At 49.0% G+C, this 18,299-nt stretch overlaps 1 protein-coding gene across 1 annotated transcript; it reads left to right on the top strand.

Moving 5' to 3' along the window:
• Positions 1-492: 492 nt before the first annotated feature.
• LOC137824699 (uncharacterized) lies at positions 493-2,247 on the top strand. Its single transcript, XM_068630370.1, has 3 exons — positions 493-726; positions 820-1,107; positions 1,474-2,247. Exons 1-3 carry the CDS (start codon positions 493-495, stop codon positions 2,245-2,247), a joined length of 1,296 nt encoding a protein of 431 aa, XP_068486471.1.
• The last annotated feature ends 16,052 nt before the right edge of the window (positions 2,248-18,299 follow it).

The following is an 18,299-nucleotide window of genomic DNA, read 5'->3' as shown; positions in this document are numbered from 1 at the left end:
CACTAGTTACTCAGTTATTGGACCACCTTTAGAGCATCCATTCACGATGTTCCGATACGGAGGTGTGTCTCTTTGATGTTTCTCGCTAGCTGACTTGATCGTCGGAGTGCAAACGGTCGCGAGGGCGCCCCTTTGTCCAATTCTTTTCAGGTACTCACAGACGGAGCAGAACGAAGGTGCCCTAGCTCGCGAGGACAAGCCACGCACAAAGACGACCCTGGTCAACCGGCGGGAACATTTGGCGCCCACCGTGGGGCCGATTTAAAACATCAGTCCCATCACAAGTACAGTTCACCAGTTCCAGTTCTCAAGTTGCACGACAGTCAGGAAGGTTTCCATAAACCGCAAAAATGAGACCCGCACGCGCTAGGAGTGAAGAGATGACCATGTAGCAGCTCATGGGTATGATGCAGGGATTGCAAAAAGCAATGGCAGCGTCAAAAGTAGAGCATGAGCGCATGCAAGCAGAGCTCGCGGCATCTTAGACGAGAAATGATGAGCTCCCGCACAAATGAGGAGCTGCGCCGCGGATGGCGCGACATAGACGAGCCTGAGCTTGTCACTCCACAGGGAGAATTCTCGACGCCGTTCTCACAGACGATTCTGGAGACGGTGATCCCCAACACATTCACGGGGCCCAAGGTGACGTTCACAGGGATGGAGGACCCTGAGGCGCATCTTACTGCGTTCCACACACAGATGATGCTGGTTGGCGGCTCCGATGTTGTAAGGTGCAAGCTCTTCATGAGCACCTTGACAGCGATGGCCATGGACTAGTTCATCAGCCTCATAGAAGGCCATATCACGTCTTTCGCACAGCTTTCGCAGTTGTTCAGAGAGCAGTATCTAGCCAACAGGGCTCCACCACCTGTTTCGTACGACCTGTCTGACGTGAAGCAATATCAAGGTGAGACCTTGAAGGAGTACATAAACCGTTTTGGGGCGCAGGTGGTGAAGTTTGGCACCACAGAGGAGCCAATGATCGTGTATGCGTTCAGAAAGGGTGTGTGCCCTGGACCTTTCTGCGAGTCAATCATCCGCAACCGCCCCAAGACTTTTGCTGAAATAAGGCGTCGTGCGGTAGAACACATTGCCTCTGATGGTGAGGTATACGAGAAGCGCACAACTGCCGCGCCCACACGCCCGAGAGCACATACGCGTGCGCAACCCGTTATGGTCAACGAGGCCACGACGGGGAGGAGAGATCAGGAAAGGAAGCGCCCCTACGAGGGAAGGAGGCCCTAGCCTAGGGGTCGAGTGGAAGGGAACAGGCCAGCAAGGGAAGGGAATAGACCGCTGAGGCACAATTTTGTGGTGGAGCTAAAAGACCTCATTGTTGTGCCCAACATAGCTAACAGGCTGAAGCCACCAGCGAAGTCTGATAAGGTGCTGGGACCTTACACAGAGTCGTGGTGTGAGTTCCATGAGGCGTTTGGGCACCATATCAACAACTGCTTGGCGCTGGGCTATCAGGTGGATGAGCTCGTGAAGAACGGGTTCCTAAAAGATTACATTGCTGGGTCCGCTAAGACCACAGCCCTAACAGTGCCTGAGGAGAATCAAGCACATGAGATACTGATCCATGGAGAAGTGCACACCATTTCTGGTGGCTTTTCTGGAGGAGGGCCCACTGCCTCCCAACGTAAGAGATATGTGAGGTCAGTGAGTTTGGGCGCTGAGGAATTTTTGGATGACCCATGGGAGTCAGACCTCGTTTTCACAAGGGCTGACCTACAGGATGTCGTCCCACACGACAATGACCCCGTGGTCATTTCGGTCGTCACAGCTGGAAGGAAAGTACATAGGGTTCTCGTCAACCAGGGCAGTTCTGCTGATGTCATGTTTTGGTCGACCTACAACAAGCTACAGTTATCCCCTGATTTATTGAGACCCTACACCGGATGCCTGTATGGATTTGCAGACAACCCAGTTGAGGTACGTGGCTATCTAGAACTGAGGACAACGTTTACTGATGAAGCGGCGTCACGTACCGAGAGCATTCGGTACATAGTTGTAAACCCCAATTCAGCCTACAACATCTTGTTAGGCAGACCAGCACTGAATAGGCTAAGGGCAGTGTCCTCCACCCACCACATGAAGATAAAGTTGCCAGATCTAAGTGGCAAGGTGATTGTGATCAAATCTGATCAAGAGGAGGCTCGAAAATGCTATAAGAATAGTTTGAAGACGAAGAGGGGGGTGTTTAGGGTATGGGAGCGCCCCTCTAGTACAAAGGGCGATGCCTAGGGAAGCGCGTGTAGTTTAGAGCTCTCTTTAGATACAAGTCAGTATGAAATACACAGTTGTAAAGGGGACGTTCTTTTTCCCTCTCGGGGGTTTTTTAATGAGGTCACCCAAGTAAAAAAGAAAGTTCAAGTAAAGCTTTGTTTCAGTTTTTCCCTCACACACGATATAAGAGCAAAGATTAAGAAACAAAAGACAAAGACAAGGAGTCGCTGAGAGGAGGCGTCGCCAAGATAAGGCGTCGCCCAGACAAGGAGTCGCCAAGAAGAGGCGTCGCCAAAATAAGTCATCGCCAGACAAGCATCCGCCAAGAAGAGGCGTCGTCAAGATGAGGCGTCGCCAAGAGTAGGCGTTGCCAGGCGTAGGCGTCGCCAAGTTGAGACATCGCGAGATAAGGGAGCTAGCGTCAAAATCAGAGCAAGTAAAAGGAGCACATACTCGTGTGCAGAGATCAAAGATAACAGGTATGTTTAGTATAAATTAAAATTCGGGAGCCTAGTCCTTGAGCAGGGATTAAGGGATTCCTTCGGGACGCCCCCTCCTCAGGTATGAATAGCTAGCCCCAGTGGCAGATGTTTGATAGAAGTTGAAATCCAGGAGCCTAGCCCTTGAGCAGGGGTTAAGGGATTCCTTCGGGACACCCCCTCCTCAGGTATGAATAGCTAGCCCCGGTGTCAGATGTTTGATAGAAGTTAAAATCTGGGTACCTAGTCCCTGAGCAGGGGTTAAGGGATTCCTTCGGGACGCCCCCTCCTCAGGTATGAATAGCTAGCCCCGGTGCCTAGCGTTTAGACACATCGCCTTGGTGCTTTTAGACACCCTGAGGACGATACGACACTGCTGTAGTAGGCCTCTCCTCAGGCGTGGGCACCAAGCGTGAAGAGATAAGGGCTAAGTTGCCTTGGTGTTTTAGACACTCCATGGACGATACGGCGCTGTTGTATAGGCCTCTCCATGGGCGTGGGCACCAGAGCGCGACTTTTGTCCCCAGTGTTTAAGACACGCTGAGGACACCCAGAGCAGGTCTCTCCTCGAGCGTGGACACACAGTACAGTTGAGATAAGCCCTCCACGCCCTCCAGCGATGTCGAGGCCATAAAAGAGATCAAGTCCTCCCTCGCCCTTGAGCGACGTCGAGGCCAAAGAAGAGATAAGACCCTCTCTTTTCACCTTGAAGTGATGGAAAAGCCAGCAATACCTTTGGCAGTGAGTGTCAGAGGGCTCAAAACAAGTAAGTACAAAGCAAGTTGAAGACTTTTACGAGTTCAGAAAGCAAGTAAAAACCGACGAGCAAGAAGAAGAAGGAGGATGGAAGCACGAGTTACCAAGAATAAGAGAGTAAGAGAAATTAAAAGACTCACGAGAAGGCAAAGACAAAGTTTGAATAGGCATTTAAGCAAAATCAAGAGTTATAATTACAGATAGGTACAAATAATGTTTGCTGGTATTACAGAAAGAGGCTATTCCTCAGAGGCCTCCAAAGGCACAATTTTTCCGTCAACCACTTCATTCAGAGGGCTGCACCCAGAGACGTCGATGCCAGGGTTGGCACAGGCCGCTTGGACAAGAGCCTCTGCAAACCCATCGGCGAACCCAGTGGCAGCCTCCTCGTTCAGCTTTTCCTCAGCAGCCTTGAAGTTTGCTGCCTGAGTGGTCATCTCTTGTTCTTTGGAGGCCAAAGCAGCCATCAACTCTTGGACTTTGGCTTGGAGGGTGGCATTCTTGGCGGCTAGCTTGGAGCACTCACTGGTCTTGTCCTCGAGCGCGACCTCAGTTTTCCCCAGTGCCTGCTCCTGGTCCACGCACTGGTCCTCGAGCTTCTTTTGCTGTGCCTTTGAGGTCTCCACCTCTGCTTCAAGATCAACGACTCATACGCGGAGGGGCACCACCTGATTAAGGAGTTCAGCGTTGGCTTGCAACACCTCATGCAGCCGCTTATTGGCCTCCTCCTTCGCCTTCTGCGCCACCCTCAAAGACGCTTTGTAAGCATCCTCTTGGCGCCCCTAGTGAGTGACCAACCTCTCCTTCTCCTCTTTCAGAGAGGCGACCACTTTCTCCAACGTTTGGAAGGCAGAGGTTTCGACGCCTTTGGCCCTGGCCTGCGCATGCCAGGTATGGGCACAAGACATGAAGGCGCCTATGTAATAGTAAATGCTTTCCTTCTGGGGCCCTTCAGCCTGGCCGCGCGGGGACATCCTACCTAAGAAACCCCTCAGCGAGTCTTGCATTGGGAGGGGGAGTTCTGGGGCAGGTGGTGGAACTGTTGTGGGCTCAGCTTCGATCCCACCCTCCAGGACCAACGGTTAAGGGGGGGAAGTGGCACTTGGAGGGTCCTCCCTCAAGGATTCGGCCCCATGTGAGGAGGAAGTGGCAGAGGCGACTGTCTGAGGGGCATGCTGGGTTGTCCTTTGTCGCTTGAAGACTTGCCCCTCGGCGGAGTCTTCATCGTCGTCGGAAGTCACCTCCACTACCATTTTCCCTTTGTCAAGGGGGGCTGATGAAGTAGCAGTTTCGACCAACGCAAGGGGCATGGCCACGATGGGAGGGGGTGAGTTTGGAGGTTGATCAAGAGAGAGTTGTGTTGGTGGAGTTGATGGTGTTGGAAGGTATTGAAGGCAAGAATTGGGAGAAGTAGGGGCGGTCGCAGAAGTTGGAGGTGTGGAATCTCCAACCCCATATGAGGAAGCCCCGCCCTTAGACTTCAGAATTTGAGCAAGCCTCAACCTTCGTTGCTTGTCCATCTTTGAATCTGCACCAAGAAGATAAATGCAGTAGGGGTAGGCACAAGTTAAGTACTATACAAAGAAAGCAAATAAGTCATACACAAAGTAAGAACAAGCAAAGGCAGTGAATAGAAGGCTATGAGGGAGGATCTCATACTTATGTATTTCGCGAGGGCCTCGGCGTTGTACTCAAGGCTTATCAGGGTGGAGGTGTTGAAGGCCCCCACGCTGGCCAGAATTTGGCAAGCCTCTCGATCAGTCGAGGGCAGTTCATCAAGGGACTTAGGCTTTGTGTGCTTCACTTCCTTCACCAGTACAGGGGGAAGCCGTCAAGGGCGGTGGGGTCGAAGTCAGAACCACACACTTTGAAGAATTTGCCCTTCCACCCCTTGAAGGATTGTTGAAATAGCGTCAGGAGGACCCTTCCAGATATGCCGTTGAGGCTCACCCAGAGGATTTTCCCCTGCTTCTTCACTTCGAAGAAATGAAGGAAGATGTCGACAGAGGGGGCATGTCTGAAGAACCTGCACAAAATGTCGAATGCTTTGACAAAGGCCCAACCGTTAGGGTGTAACTGGGCTGGGGCGACGTTGATTTCGGTCAGAAGTTCTCTTTCGAACCTAGAGAAGGGTAGGCGCATCCCTATGCGTTTGAAGACCACCTGATAGAAGTAAAAGAAGGGGACTCCGTTGTTGGTCCGTTCGTCCCCACATACAGGCTCCCCTAGGGTACAAGGGAGCACTGTTATCTCTTCATTGTGCCTTTTCGCGAAGGCGCAATGGTCGTAGATGCTCGACTCTCCTACGTGATCCCTCCAGGCCTTTGTGGAGACCAGGCTCGAGTACTCGTCGAGCAGCTCATTGGGAGCCCAAGGGTAAAGGGCCCTATAGTTGATTTTTGGGGGTGGAGGGTTGGACGTCGTTTTTGTACACGCCATAGTTTGGTGAGAAGAGCTGAGGAATGAAGAAGAGGAAGGGTTCAGCGAATGAGGTTAAGACAGAAAGGGGAAGAGAAACCCTAGAAAAAACCCTACCCACGCGAGAAATCCAGAAAAGAGGAAAGAATGAAGAGATGTGATGGAAAGGAGAAGAACACAAGAAATGCAAGAAAAATAAACAGGCCCAGGCAGTTATATCAGTACGAAAGTTAAAGGGAGAGCCATTGAAGGAGAAAAATCATACCTTTTGAGTATCTGGGTATTCGAAAGCGCGAGAGAGAACGAAGGATTCAGAGGAACTTTGGGAAGATGAACAGTAGAGAGAATGCGAAGAGTGAATGAAACAGTGGTTTGGAGCGCGCGTTTTTGAAAGATGTAACGTTAACTTGAGGAGCGCGAGAGGCGCCAAGTGATGGTCGTGCGATTGAGCCACGTGTCACGAGATTAAAGCATAACTTAAAGTGTCACATCCTCAACGCAGAGAATGTTGCGTCAGACGCTCAGAGAATGTCACGTCAACTGCTCAAGGGAATGTCACGACAGCAGGAATGCCACGTGGATGGTAGGGTGAGGCCTTAGTCTTTTTTCTGAAACAAGTGTCAGCTCAAGACTGGGGGGCTTGTGTACCGTCCTGTCCCCAGGCGTTGATCAAAGTCAAAGTCAACGTATGTTTGGACCCCTCAAGGGGGCCCAAGGGAAGAAAGTCAACAAGTTGACCGCTGAAGGCGTCGCCTAGTTGAGGCATCGCCTAGATGAGGCGTCGCCAGGTGTGGGCGCCGCCAAGATGAGGCGTCGCCAAGTTAAGGCATCGACGGTGTCACGCCCCAATACCCATGGGTAGGAAAGACCGTGGAGGGGGCGACACCGCGAGAGGCCTCAGTACCTCAGAACAGTAATAAAGAGAGGAGAAAGGTGGCTTCGAGGCCACAGTTCTAGTACCAGTAAGGGGTAACCTGACTCGTGAAGTACCCACGCCACCGCTGGGAGACCATGGGACAGATACGGCGAATGAGAGGGCCACGCCTAGGGGAGAACCACGTGCATGGTACGAGAGAAAGGTAGATACACTCCAAGGGCGAGTGACTAGAGGTTGGGGCGCATGAGTTGGCACCCAGAAAGTCACCCCCTTGCGCCAGATACACTCCAAGAAGGATGACTTACACGATGGATTATCCCTGAGTTGGGTTACGATGCTGTAAGGCCCTCCACGAAGAGTAGCGATCAAGTCAGAAGAACACATAGCAAAAAGCATTGAAACATCAAGGTATATCAGTTTCCCTGAATGTTTGCTAAGGTACGCATTAATTTAGTTTCCGACGGGAACAAATTCTTAGGGTTTATAGTTAGCTCTCAAAGGGTGCATGCTAACGAACAAAAGGTAGCATCAATTAGGATTTGGCCTACAACCACAAATGCTAGTGAAGTGCGAAGTTTTCATGGGTTAGGTAGTTTCTATAAAAAAAATTGTGAAAGATTTAAGTACTATTGTTGCACCTCTCAATGAGATAGTAAAGAAAGATGTAGTGTTTAAATAGAGCCAAGAACAAGCTAAAGTTTTTGAAACTTTGAAAGACAAATTAACCAAAGTTCCCATATTAACACTACCAAACTTTACTAAGTCATTTGAGATTGAGTGTGATGCCTCTAATATAGACATTGGGGTTGTCCTCCTTCGAGAGGGCCACCCATAACTTATTTTAGTGAGAAACTAAAAGGAAGTCACCTCAATTACTCCACCTATGATAAAGAGCATTATGCTCTTGTTAAGGCTTTGCAAAACTGGCAGCATTATCTTTTTCCAAAAGATTTTGTGATTCACAATGATCACGAATCTCTTATATATTTGAAAAGTCATAGCAAACTTAACAAGAGACATGCCAAATGGGTAGATTTTATTGAGCAATTTCCCTATATGATCAAACATAAGCAAGACAAGTCAAATGTGGTTGTTGATGCTCTTTCTAGAAGATATACATTGCTCAATTTCTTAAGCACTTAATATATGGGTTTTGATCACATCAAGAAAATTTACAAGGATGACCTTGATTTTTCTCATATCTTGCAAGAGTGCTCAAAAGAAGCCCACAAAGACTTTTTCATACATGGTTTTCTTTTTAAAGGAAAATGACTTTGTGTGCCCCAAGGGCCTTTGAGATAATCTTTTGTTAAGGAGGCACATGAAGGTGCTTTCATGGGACATTTTGGGGTAGCAGAAACCTTAGATACCTTTCATGAACAATTCCTCTGGCCCAACATGCGAAAATTTGTACACAACTTCTATGATAAATGCATAGCATGTAGGAAAACTAAGTCTACGATTCAATCGCATGGTTTATTTACCCCTCTGCCCATCCCGGACATGCCTTGGGTAGACACTTCTAGGGATTTCATTCTAGGGTTTCCCAAGACATCTAAGGGTATGGATTTTATCTTTGTGGTAATGGATTGTTTTTCCAAAATGGTCCATTTTATAACATTCCACAAAGTAGACGATGCTTGTAATATTGCCAATCTCTTCTTTAATGACATTGTTAGATTGCATGGGCTTCCTAGAAGTACAGTATCTGACAGAGATTCTAAGTTCTTGAGTCACTTTTGGAAAATGTTGTGAGGCGAACTTGACACTAAAATAATGTTTTCTACTACTTGCCATCTCCAAATACACGGACAAACAGAAATGGTCAATAGTTTTAGAATTGTAGGCCTAAAACTAGAGGGGGATGAATTGTTTTTAAACATTTTTCGCAAACTTTGAAGGTATGGAGAAAGCCAATGAAGAATCAAATCCAAAGGAGTGAAAATGCTCAAGTTACAAAACTATTTTAGTTGATTTCCATAAAATCAACTGGTTGTTTTTATTAGGAGTTTATAAAAACAACTAAAAGCAAATACAACTGAGAATAGAGAAGGAGAGAATCACACAAACAAATTTATACTGATTTAATCTTGCACCAAGAGCTACATCCAGTCCCCAGAAACCACTGGTATTCCACTATGCAATCAAACACAGATTACAATCACACACACACACACAAAAGAAGTGATATTGAACCCCTCAAGAACACACACTTCCTTTGGCAAAAAAACACACCATAGATCAGAACACCCTCTGACCATGTGAAACACAGTTCTTTAGTTTAAGAGAGAATAAGGAAAGAACATACCTGATACAAATTGAATCACAAAATATTACACACAGTCCTATCCCACTTTTAGCAAGTTCAACCAAAGTTTGATGTAAATCTTGGAGAGAATTGTTTTTCAAAAGATTAATCTCTGATCCTTTTAGCTAGGAGCGTTAACACCACTTATATAAACTCCAAAAGGCAATTTAACGCATTTAATGAAAGAGCCAAAACAATTTTGGATCAGCTAAAATAGATTTACCAAACATAACAAATTCTGCTAAGAAATTTCAAAAAACAATCGGTTGAATTGTCGAAACAACCAATTGAATTAGTTTGACAGCAAAGTCAACCAATTTAGGCTTTGTCAAGCCTGTTTCAAAAACACTAAGTGTCAAACAACCGATTGAAACGATAAAACAACTAGTTGTTTTTCCACTTCTTTGTAAAACACTCTTTTTCAAAAGGATTTGATTTAAACCAATTTTAAATCCTAACTAAGAGTGGATTTACAATTCAAACTAATCAGAATACACACACAAGCTACATCGAGTCTTCAAGCAATCCATAGAGATTTGGAGGCATCAAAGCCTTCTTCAACACTTTCCCCCTATTTGATGAAGACAAATCCCTGGTTTGCTTGTGTTGTTCAGTTTGAATTTGTTAGTACAAGCAAAACAACTAAAAACATGTAGTACCAGAGCAATCATTTCCAGATCCCTTTGCACCACTAAACCAGTTTTCACAATGTGATTTTCACAGAAAATCAGCAAAATCAGTGTGAAAAATCAGTATAAGATGCACAATCAGAGTGTCTGTAGTAGCTTTAAACCAACAATTAAACAACTTTAAATTTGCAGGGAAAATCAAGTAAAGGTACGAGACTACCTAGAGCTGGGGACGACGTTTACAGGTGGAACGATGTCACGTACCGAGAGCATTCGGTACTTAGTTGTAAATGCCAGTTCAACCTACAACATCTTGTTGGGCAGACCGACGCTGAATAGGCTAAGGGCAGTGTCCTCCACCCGCCACATGAAGATGAAGTTGCCAGATTTAAGTGGCAAGGTGATCGTGATCAAATCTGATCAAGAGGAGGCCCGGAAATGCTATGAGAATAGTTTGAAGACGAAGAGAGGCGTGTTCATGGTACTTGAGCAGACACCCCTTTCAGATTCGCGAATGGAGTTAGAACCATTGGAAGAGGCCACGCCCGCGGAGGCCACGCCTGTCGAGGCCACACCTGCAGGGGTGACGCCTATAGAAGATGCACACACAGAAGGAAGATACGGTGACGCCTCGCCAATGGAAGAAGTATACGGAGAGGCCTCGCCCATGAAAGAAGCGTCAGGAGAGGCGATGCCCGATGCATCCGATGGGGAGACGCCAATAGAAGAGGATCACAGAAATGAGTCTCGCGCAGAGAGCGTGCGGGATAGGCGACCCCAACCAGTAGACAATGTGGTGGAAAGGCATATAGGGGGTAAGGTGTTCAAATTGGGACGCTTGTTGAGCCAGGAAGAACGAGATGAAGTGGCAGCAGTGATCTCACACCACTTAGATGCATTCACGTGGACTGCTGCGGACATGCCAAGCATCGACCCAGATTTTTTGTGCCACCATCTTACCATGGACGCCAAGGTTCGCCCTGTGCGACAAAGAAGGAGGAAGTTCAACAAAGAACGATGCCTCGTCGTGAAGGAAGAGACGCAGAAGTTGCTGAGCGCCGGACACATCAGGGAGATACAATACCCTGAGTGGCTGGCCAACATAGTTCTAGTGAAGAAGGCGAATGGGAAGTGGAGGATGTGCGTTGACTTCACAGATTTGAACAAGGCGTGCCCCAAAGATTCGTACCCGCTGCCCAACATCAACGCGTTGGTGGATAGCGCCTCGGGCTGCAAGATGCTGAGTTTCTTAGATGCGTTCTCAGGTTACAATCAGATCAAGATGCATCCAAGGGATGAGAGTAAAACGGCGTTCATGACGGAGACATGCAACTACTGTTATAAGGTGATGCCATTTGGGTTGAAGAATGCAGGCGCCACCTACCAAAGGCTAATGGACAAGGTTCTTGCACCTATGCTGGGAAGGAACGTGTAGGCCTACGTAGATGACATGATGGTGACTTCGCACGAGAGAGGGCAGCACGCAGCGGATCTGGAAGAGCTGTTTGCTACCATATCAAAGTACCGCCTCAAATTAAACCCAGAAAAGTGCGTTTTTGGCGTGGAGGCAGGGAAGTTCTTGAGATTTATGCTCACTGAGAGGGGGATAGAGGCGAACCCTGATAAGTGTGCAGCTATCATCGCCATGAGGAGCCCAACCTCAGTTAAAGAAGTTCAGCAATTGACTGGGAGGATGGCAGCCCTGTCAAGGTTTGTGTCTGCTGGAGGGGAGAAGGGCCACCCCTACTTCCGGTGCCTAAAGAGGAATAGTCGTTTTGCATGGACAGATGAGTGTAAAGCAGCATTCCTCAAGTTGAAGGAGTACCTGGCGACGCCACCTGTGCTTTGCAAGCCACGGGCAGGCGTCCCCCTCCGATTATACTTCACAGTAACAGAGTGGGCCATCAGCTCTGTGCTGGTCCAAGAGCAAGACCAAGTGCAGAGGACCATCTACTTCGTAAGCAAGGCCTTGCAAGGTCTAGAGACGAGATACCAATCTCTGGAGAAGGCGGCACTAACAGTAGTGTTCTCAGCCAGGAGGCTTCGCCATTACTTCCACAGTTTCACAGTGGTGGTGATGACGAATCTCCCCATCCAGAAAGTACTTCAGAAGCCAGATGTAGCTGGGAGGATGGTTCGCTGGGCAGTGGAGCTGTCAGAATTTGACATCCAGTATGAGCCCAGGGGGTCCATCAAAGGGCAAGTCTATGCAGATTTCATGGCAGAACTCTCCCCAGGAGGAGACCCTCAAGATGTGGAGTTAGGGTCACAGTGGATGCTCTCAGTGGATGGGTCCTCCAACCAGCAGGGGAGTGGCGTTGGAATAATCTTGGAGGGGCCTAACGGAGTGTTGATCGAGCAAGCCTTACGCTTTGCCTTTAAGGCAAGCAATAACCAAGCGGAGTACGAGGCACTGATTGCTGGAATGCTCCTGGCCAAAGAAATGGGCACTCAAAGCCTCTTGGCGAAGAGTGATTCCCAGTTGGTCACAGGGCAAGTAACAGGGGAGTACCAGGCAAAGGATCCACAGATGGCTGCGTACTTGAAGTACGTCGAAGTGTTGAAAGGAGCCTTCGCTACGTTTGAGCTGGTGCATGTCCCTAGAGAAAAAAATGCCAGAGCTGACCTGCTCGCCAAGCTGGCCAACTCAGGCAAGGGAGGAAGGCAGAGGACAGTCATCCAAGAGATGCTCAAAACGCCACGAAAGTTCGTGGCGGACAACAGGGTGGATGTCCTTCACATTAGCGCAACAAGAGGAAAGCCAAGGAGCTATCGCTCTTTGATTCAAGATACGGTGAGGGCACCCTGCATCAGCACCTACGCGGCCTCGCCTGAAGGAGAGAAGGGCGTGCATGTATGCGCCTTGGAGGAAGGCGGCACGTGGATGACGCCTTATAGGTGATACATTGCAGATGGAATTCTCCTAGCAGAGCCTGGAGAAGGGAAGAAGATAAAGAAGAACTCTGCAAGGTACACCCTCGTTGATGGAGTGCTATTTAGGCATGGGTTCACGCACCCAATTCTGACATGTGTGAGTGGCGACGAGTGTACGAGGATCATGTCAGAGCTTCACGAGGGGATTTGTGGAAGTCACGTGGGGGGAAGATCATTAGCTTCCAAGGTGATTCGCGCAGGGTTTTATTGGCCATCAGTGAGGGAAGATTGTGTAAGATACGCCCACGATGCAAGCAGTGCCAGATACATGCAGACTGGCATAAGGCACCTCTAGAGGAGCTGAGATTGATCTACAGCCCATGGGGAATTGATATTCTGGGGCCTTTCCCCCTGGTGATAAGGCAGATGAAGTATTTGATAGTTGCCATCAAGTACTTCCTGAAGTGGATAGAGGCAGAACCAGTAGCACAGATCACTGCACACAAAGTACAACACTTTGTTTGGAAGAACATTGTGTGTCGTTTCGGGGTGCCAAGGCGTCTCATCTCCGACAGTGGCACTCAGTTCGCGAGCCAACAGTTGGGGAAGCTGTGTGCAGAAGTGGGAATCAAACAGGTGTTTGCATCAGTCGAACACCCCCAAACGAATGGACAGGTAGAGTCAGCAAATAGAGTTTTGCTGAGGGGATTGAAGTGAAGGCTTGAGAAGGCTAAAGGGGCATGGGCAGAAGAAGTACCAAGGATCGTGTGGGCTTACCACACCACGCCTCAATCTTCCACCATGGAGACACCATTCAGCCTAGTATACGGGTCAGATGCCATGATCCCGGTAGAGATCCACAAGAGTTCTCCGCGTTTCCTAAGCTTTGTGGCAGAAGAATCCAATGAGGAAAGAAGGGTAAATCTAGACCTATTGGACGAGGCTAGAGAGGAAGCAAGATAAAGGCTGAAGCCGTGAAGAGAAGAGTAGAGTATCAGTACAGCTCTAAGGTGAAGCTGCGACAGTTCCAAGTTGGCGACCTGGTCATGAGGAAGGCTCATCCTTACGAGTTGGAAAACAAGTTGTCTCCCAAGTGGACCGGACCCTTCAGAGTAATCGAAGCCAAGGGAAATGGTTCGTACAATCTAGAGACTTTAGAAGGAGGGCCCATTCCACGCAGTTGGAATGCGGCCAATTTAAAATTTTATTTCAGTTGAAAGTTATGTTTGAAAGTTATGAAACACACATTTGTAAAGGGGACATTCTTTTTCCCTCTCGGGGGTTTTTTAATGAGGTCACCCAAGTAAAAAAGAAAGTTCAAGTAAAGCTTTGTTTCAGTTTTTCCCTCCCACACAATGTAAGAGCAAGGATTAAAAAACAAAAGACAAAGACTCAAGGCATCGCCTGAAGTGGGCGTCGCCAAGATAAGGCGTCTCCCGGACAAGGAGTCGCCAAGATGAGGCGTCGCCAAGAGTATGTGTCGCCAGGCGTAGGCTTCGCCAAGCTGAGACATCACCTGACAAGGGAGCTAGCGCCGAAATCAGAGCAAGTAAAGGGAGCACATACTCGTGTGCAGAGATCAACCCATTAGCAAGGTACGTTCAGTATAAGTTAAAATCCGGGTGTCTAGTCCCTGAGCAGGGGTTAAGGGATTCCTTCGGGACGCCCCCTCCTCAGGTATGAATAACTAGCCCTGGTGTCTGGTGCTTAGACACCTCGCAAGGAAGTGGCGGGGGGCGTTTCCTTCGAGTGTGGGCATCAGGAGCAGTGGAGAACCAGGTCACTTGGTGCAGATACACGCAACTGAGGAGAAGTGCCATCCTTCGGGAAACCTTCTCCTTGGGCGTAATCGCTAGAACCTCCGGTCATCTTGGTGTTTAGACACACCAGGGACGATACGGCGATGCTTACAGCACGCCTCTTCCTAGTCGTGGGCACCAAGAACACTGATCGCCTTGGTATTTTCAGACACCCTAGGGACGAAACGGCACTACCCCCGGGTGGGCCTCTCCTCAGGCGTGGGCACCAAGCGCGCAAAGATAAGGGCTAAGTTGCCTTGGTGTTTAGACACCCCGTGAACGATACGGCGCTGTTGTAATAGGTCTCTCCACGGGCGTGGGCATCAAAGCGTGACTTTGTCCCAAGTGTTTAGACACGCTGAGGACGATACGACCTCACGTTCAACAGGTCTCTCCTCGAGCGTGGACACACAGTACAGAACAGATAAGCCCTCCCCACCCTCGAGCGACGTTGAGGCCATAAAAGAGATCAAGTTCTCCCTCGCCCTCGAGCGATGTAGAGGCCAGAAAAGAAGATTAGATCCTTTTTCATCTTAAGCGATGAAAGAGCTAGCGATGCCCTTGGCAGTAAGTGCCTGGGAACTCAAGGGAAGTAAGTAAAGAGCAAGTTGAAAGCGTTTATGAGTCCAGAAGGCAAGAGAAATTTGAAGAGCAAAAGGAGAGCGTAGATCAAAGCAGGTACAGGTGATGGGGGACAAAAGCATGAATACGAGTGATCGAAGGCAGTAAAGACAGAAAAGAACACGCAAGAGTATGAAACCAGAGCGATCAGTTATATTTAAAGTATGTAGGAGGCATTGTTCGTAGAGATTACAAAGATTAGCTATATGCAAAGCGCGCAAGGAAAAGAATTCACAACAGATGAAGCCAAATATGAGTTATATTACGAAATAACGGGTAGCAGAAGATGTTCATGTCAAATACAAAAGAGAAATTTTGTGCAGATTTACAGAGCGTTACAAAGGAAAAGCTAGTCTTCAGAGGCCTCCAAAGGCACAATTTTGCCATCGACCACCTCGTTGAAGAGGCTGCACTCAGAGACGTTGATGTTAGGGTTCGCGCAAGCCTCTTGAACAAGCGCCTCAGCAAACCCATCGGCGAACCCCATCGCAGCCTCCTCGCTTAGCTTTCCTTCTGCTACCTTGAAGTTCTCGGCCTGAGTGGCCATTTCTTGGTCTTTGGCACCAAGGCAGCAATCAACTCCTGAACCTGGGCCTGAAGTTGTGTGTTTTCAGTGGTCAGCTGAGCACATTCGTTGGTCTTTTCCTCAAGCGCAGCTTCGGTCTTCCCCAGTGTTTGCTCCCGATCAACGCACTGGTTCTCAAGTTTCTTCTACTGTGCCTCGGAGGTCTTCGTCGCCTCTTCAAGATCAGCGACTTTCACACGTAGAGGCACCACCTGATTGAGGAGCTCAGCATGGGCTTGCCCCGCCTCATGCAACCGCTTGTTGGCCTCCTCCTTCGCCTTTTGCGCCACCCTCAAAGAGGTCTTGTAAGCTTCCTCTTGGCGTTCCCAATGGCGTGCCAACCTCTCCTTATCCTCTTTCAAGGAGGAGACCTCCTTCTCCAGCGCTTGGAGGGTGGAGGCTTTGATGGCCTTAGCTTTCGCTTGCTCACACCAGGTGCTAGCGCAGGCCATGAAGGCGCCCATGTAATAGAACATGCTTCCATTCTGGGCCCTTCAGCTTGGCTGCGTGGAGCCATACTGCCCAGGTACCCCCTTAGTGAATCTTGCATTGGGAGGGGGAGTTCTGGGGCAGGTGGTGGAACTGTGGTGGGCTCAGCTTCAATCCCACCCTCCAGGGCCATCGGTTGAGGGGGAGAAATGGCACTTGGGGGGTGTTCCCTAAGGGATTCAGCTCCGGAGGAGGAAGATATGGCGGAGGTCGCAGCTTGAGGAGCAACTCGAGTGGTCCTTCTCCTTTTGAAGACTTGCCCTCCAGCAGAGTCCTCCTCGTCATCAGAAGGTACCACTACCACCTTCTTACCCTTGTCAAGGGGGGCTGGTTCAGCGGAAGCCTCAGCCAAGGCGAGAGGAACAGCTACTATAGGAGTAGGTGAGCTTGGAGGATGGTTAGGAGAAGGGGGGTTTGGAGGAGATGCTGTTGTTGGGGGAAGATGTTGAGGGCGAGAGTTGGGAGAAATAGGAGCGGTCGCAGAGGTTGGAGGTGTAGAATCCCCAACCCCTATCGTTGAAGCCTCGCCTTTGGACTTCAGGATTTGAGCAAGCCTCAACCTTCATTGCTTGTCCATCTTTGAACCTGCACCAAGGAGATAAATGCAGTAGGGGTTAGGCACAAGTTAAGTACTATACAAAGAAAGTAGATAAGTCATACACTAAGTAAAGAACAAGCAAGGGCAGTGAATAGAAGGTTATGAGGGAGGCTCTTATACTTATGTATGTCGCGAGGGCCTCAGCGTTGTATTCGAGGCTTATCAAGGTAGAGGTGTTGAAGGCCCCCACGTTGGCCAGAATTTAGCAAGCGTCTCAATCGGTCGAGGGCAGCTCGACAAGGGATTTGGGCTTCGTGAGCTTCACTTCCTTCACCCAGTACAAGGGGAAGCCGTCAAGGGCGGAGGGATCGAAGTCAGAACAACAAACTTTGAAGAATTTGCCCTTCCACCCCATGAAGGACTGTTGGAATAATGTCAGGAGGACCCTTCCAGATATGCCGCTAAGGCTCACCCAGAGGCTTTTCCCCTGCTTCTTCACTTCGAAGAAATGAAGGAAGATGTCGACAGAGGGGGCATGTCCGAGGAACCCACATAGAATTTCGAATGCTTTGACAAAGGCCCAGCCATTAGGGTGTAGCTGGGCTGGGGCGACGTTGATTTCGGTCAGAAGTTCCCTTTCGAACCTGGAGAAGGGCAGGCGCATCCCTATGCGTTTGAAGACCACCTAGTAGAAGTAAAAGAAGGGGACTCCATTGTTGGCCCACTCGTCCCCACATACAGGCTCCCCTAGGGTACAAGGGAGCACGGCTATGTCTTCGTCGTGCCTTTTCGCGAAGGCGCGATGGTCGTAGACGTTCGATTTTCCAACGTGATCCCTCCAGGCCTTCGTGGAGACCAGGCTCGAGTACTCATCGAGCAGCTCGTCGGGAGCCCAAGGGTAAAGGGCCCTATAGTTGACTTTTGGGGTGGAGGGTTGGATGTCATTTTTGTACGCGCCATAGTTTGATGAGAAAGCTGAAGAAGGAAGAAAGGAAAAAGGTTTAGCAGATGGGGTTAAGGCAGAAAGGGGAAGAGAAAACCCTAGAAAAACCCTACCCCACGCGAGAAGTTCAGAAAGGGGAAAATAGAGGAGTGAGGAAGAAGAACACAGAAATGCAGAAAATGTAAACAGTCTCAGGCAGTTATATGAGTAATGCAGTAAAGGGAAAGAGGCATTGAAAAGGAAAAACCATACCTTCTGAGTATCGGGGTGGTTGAAGAGTGAGAATGCGAAGGAGAGAAGGAAGGTTGCAGAGAGAGTTTGAGAAGATGAACAGTAGAAGAGAATGTCAAAGGGTGAATGGAACAGTGCCTTGAGCGCGCGTTTTTGAAAGGTTATAACGTTAACTTGAAGAAGCGCTAGCGACACTCATCCGCAGCCATAGGATCGTGCCACGTGTCGAGAGATTAGCGCGCAACTTAAAACGTCACATCTTCAGCACAGAGAATGTCGCGTCAGACGCTCAGAGAGCGTCACGTCAACTGATCAAAGGAATGTCACGTCAGCAGGAATGCCACGTGGATGCTAGGGCGAGGCCTTAGTCTTTTTGCTGAAACAAGTGTCAGCTCAAGACTGGGGGGCTTGTGTACCGTCCCGTCCCCGGGCGTTGACCAAAGTCAATGCCCGAGTCAAAGTCAACATATGGTGGGACCCCTCGAGGGGGCCCAAGAGAAGAAAGTCAACAGGTTGACCGCATAAGGCGTCGCCAAGATGAGG

This window comes from Phaseolus vulgaris, chromosome 8, assembly GCF_000499845.2.
Source record: "Phaseolus vulgaris cultivar G19833 chromosome 8, P. vulgaris v2.0, whole genome shotgun sequence".
In the NCBI taxonomy this organism is placed as follows: domain Eukaryota; kingdom Viridiplantae; phylum Streptophyta; class Magnoliopsida; order Fabales; family Fabaceae; genus Phaseolus; species Phaseolus vulgaris.
Note: the sequence above shows the minus strand (reverse complement) of the source record. Positions and strands in the feature narration are given on the sequence as shown.

Excerpts from the sequence above, each read along its gene's own strand:
- LOC137824699 (XM_068630370.1), top strand. The coding sequence starts at position 493 with ATGATGAGCTCCCGCACAAATGAGGAGCTGCGCCGCGGATGGCGCGAC. Across the intron at positions 727-819 it reads TGGTTGGCGGCTCCGATGTT|CTTTCGCAGTTGTTCAGAGA; the intron begins GTAAGGTGCAAG and ends TCTTTCGCACAG. Across the intron at positions 1,108-1,473 it reads ACATTGCCTCTGATGGTGAG|GTGGATGAGCTCGTGAAGAA; the intron begins GTATACGAGAAG and ends CTGGGCTATCAG.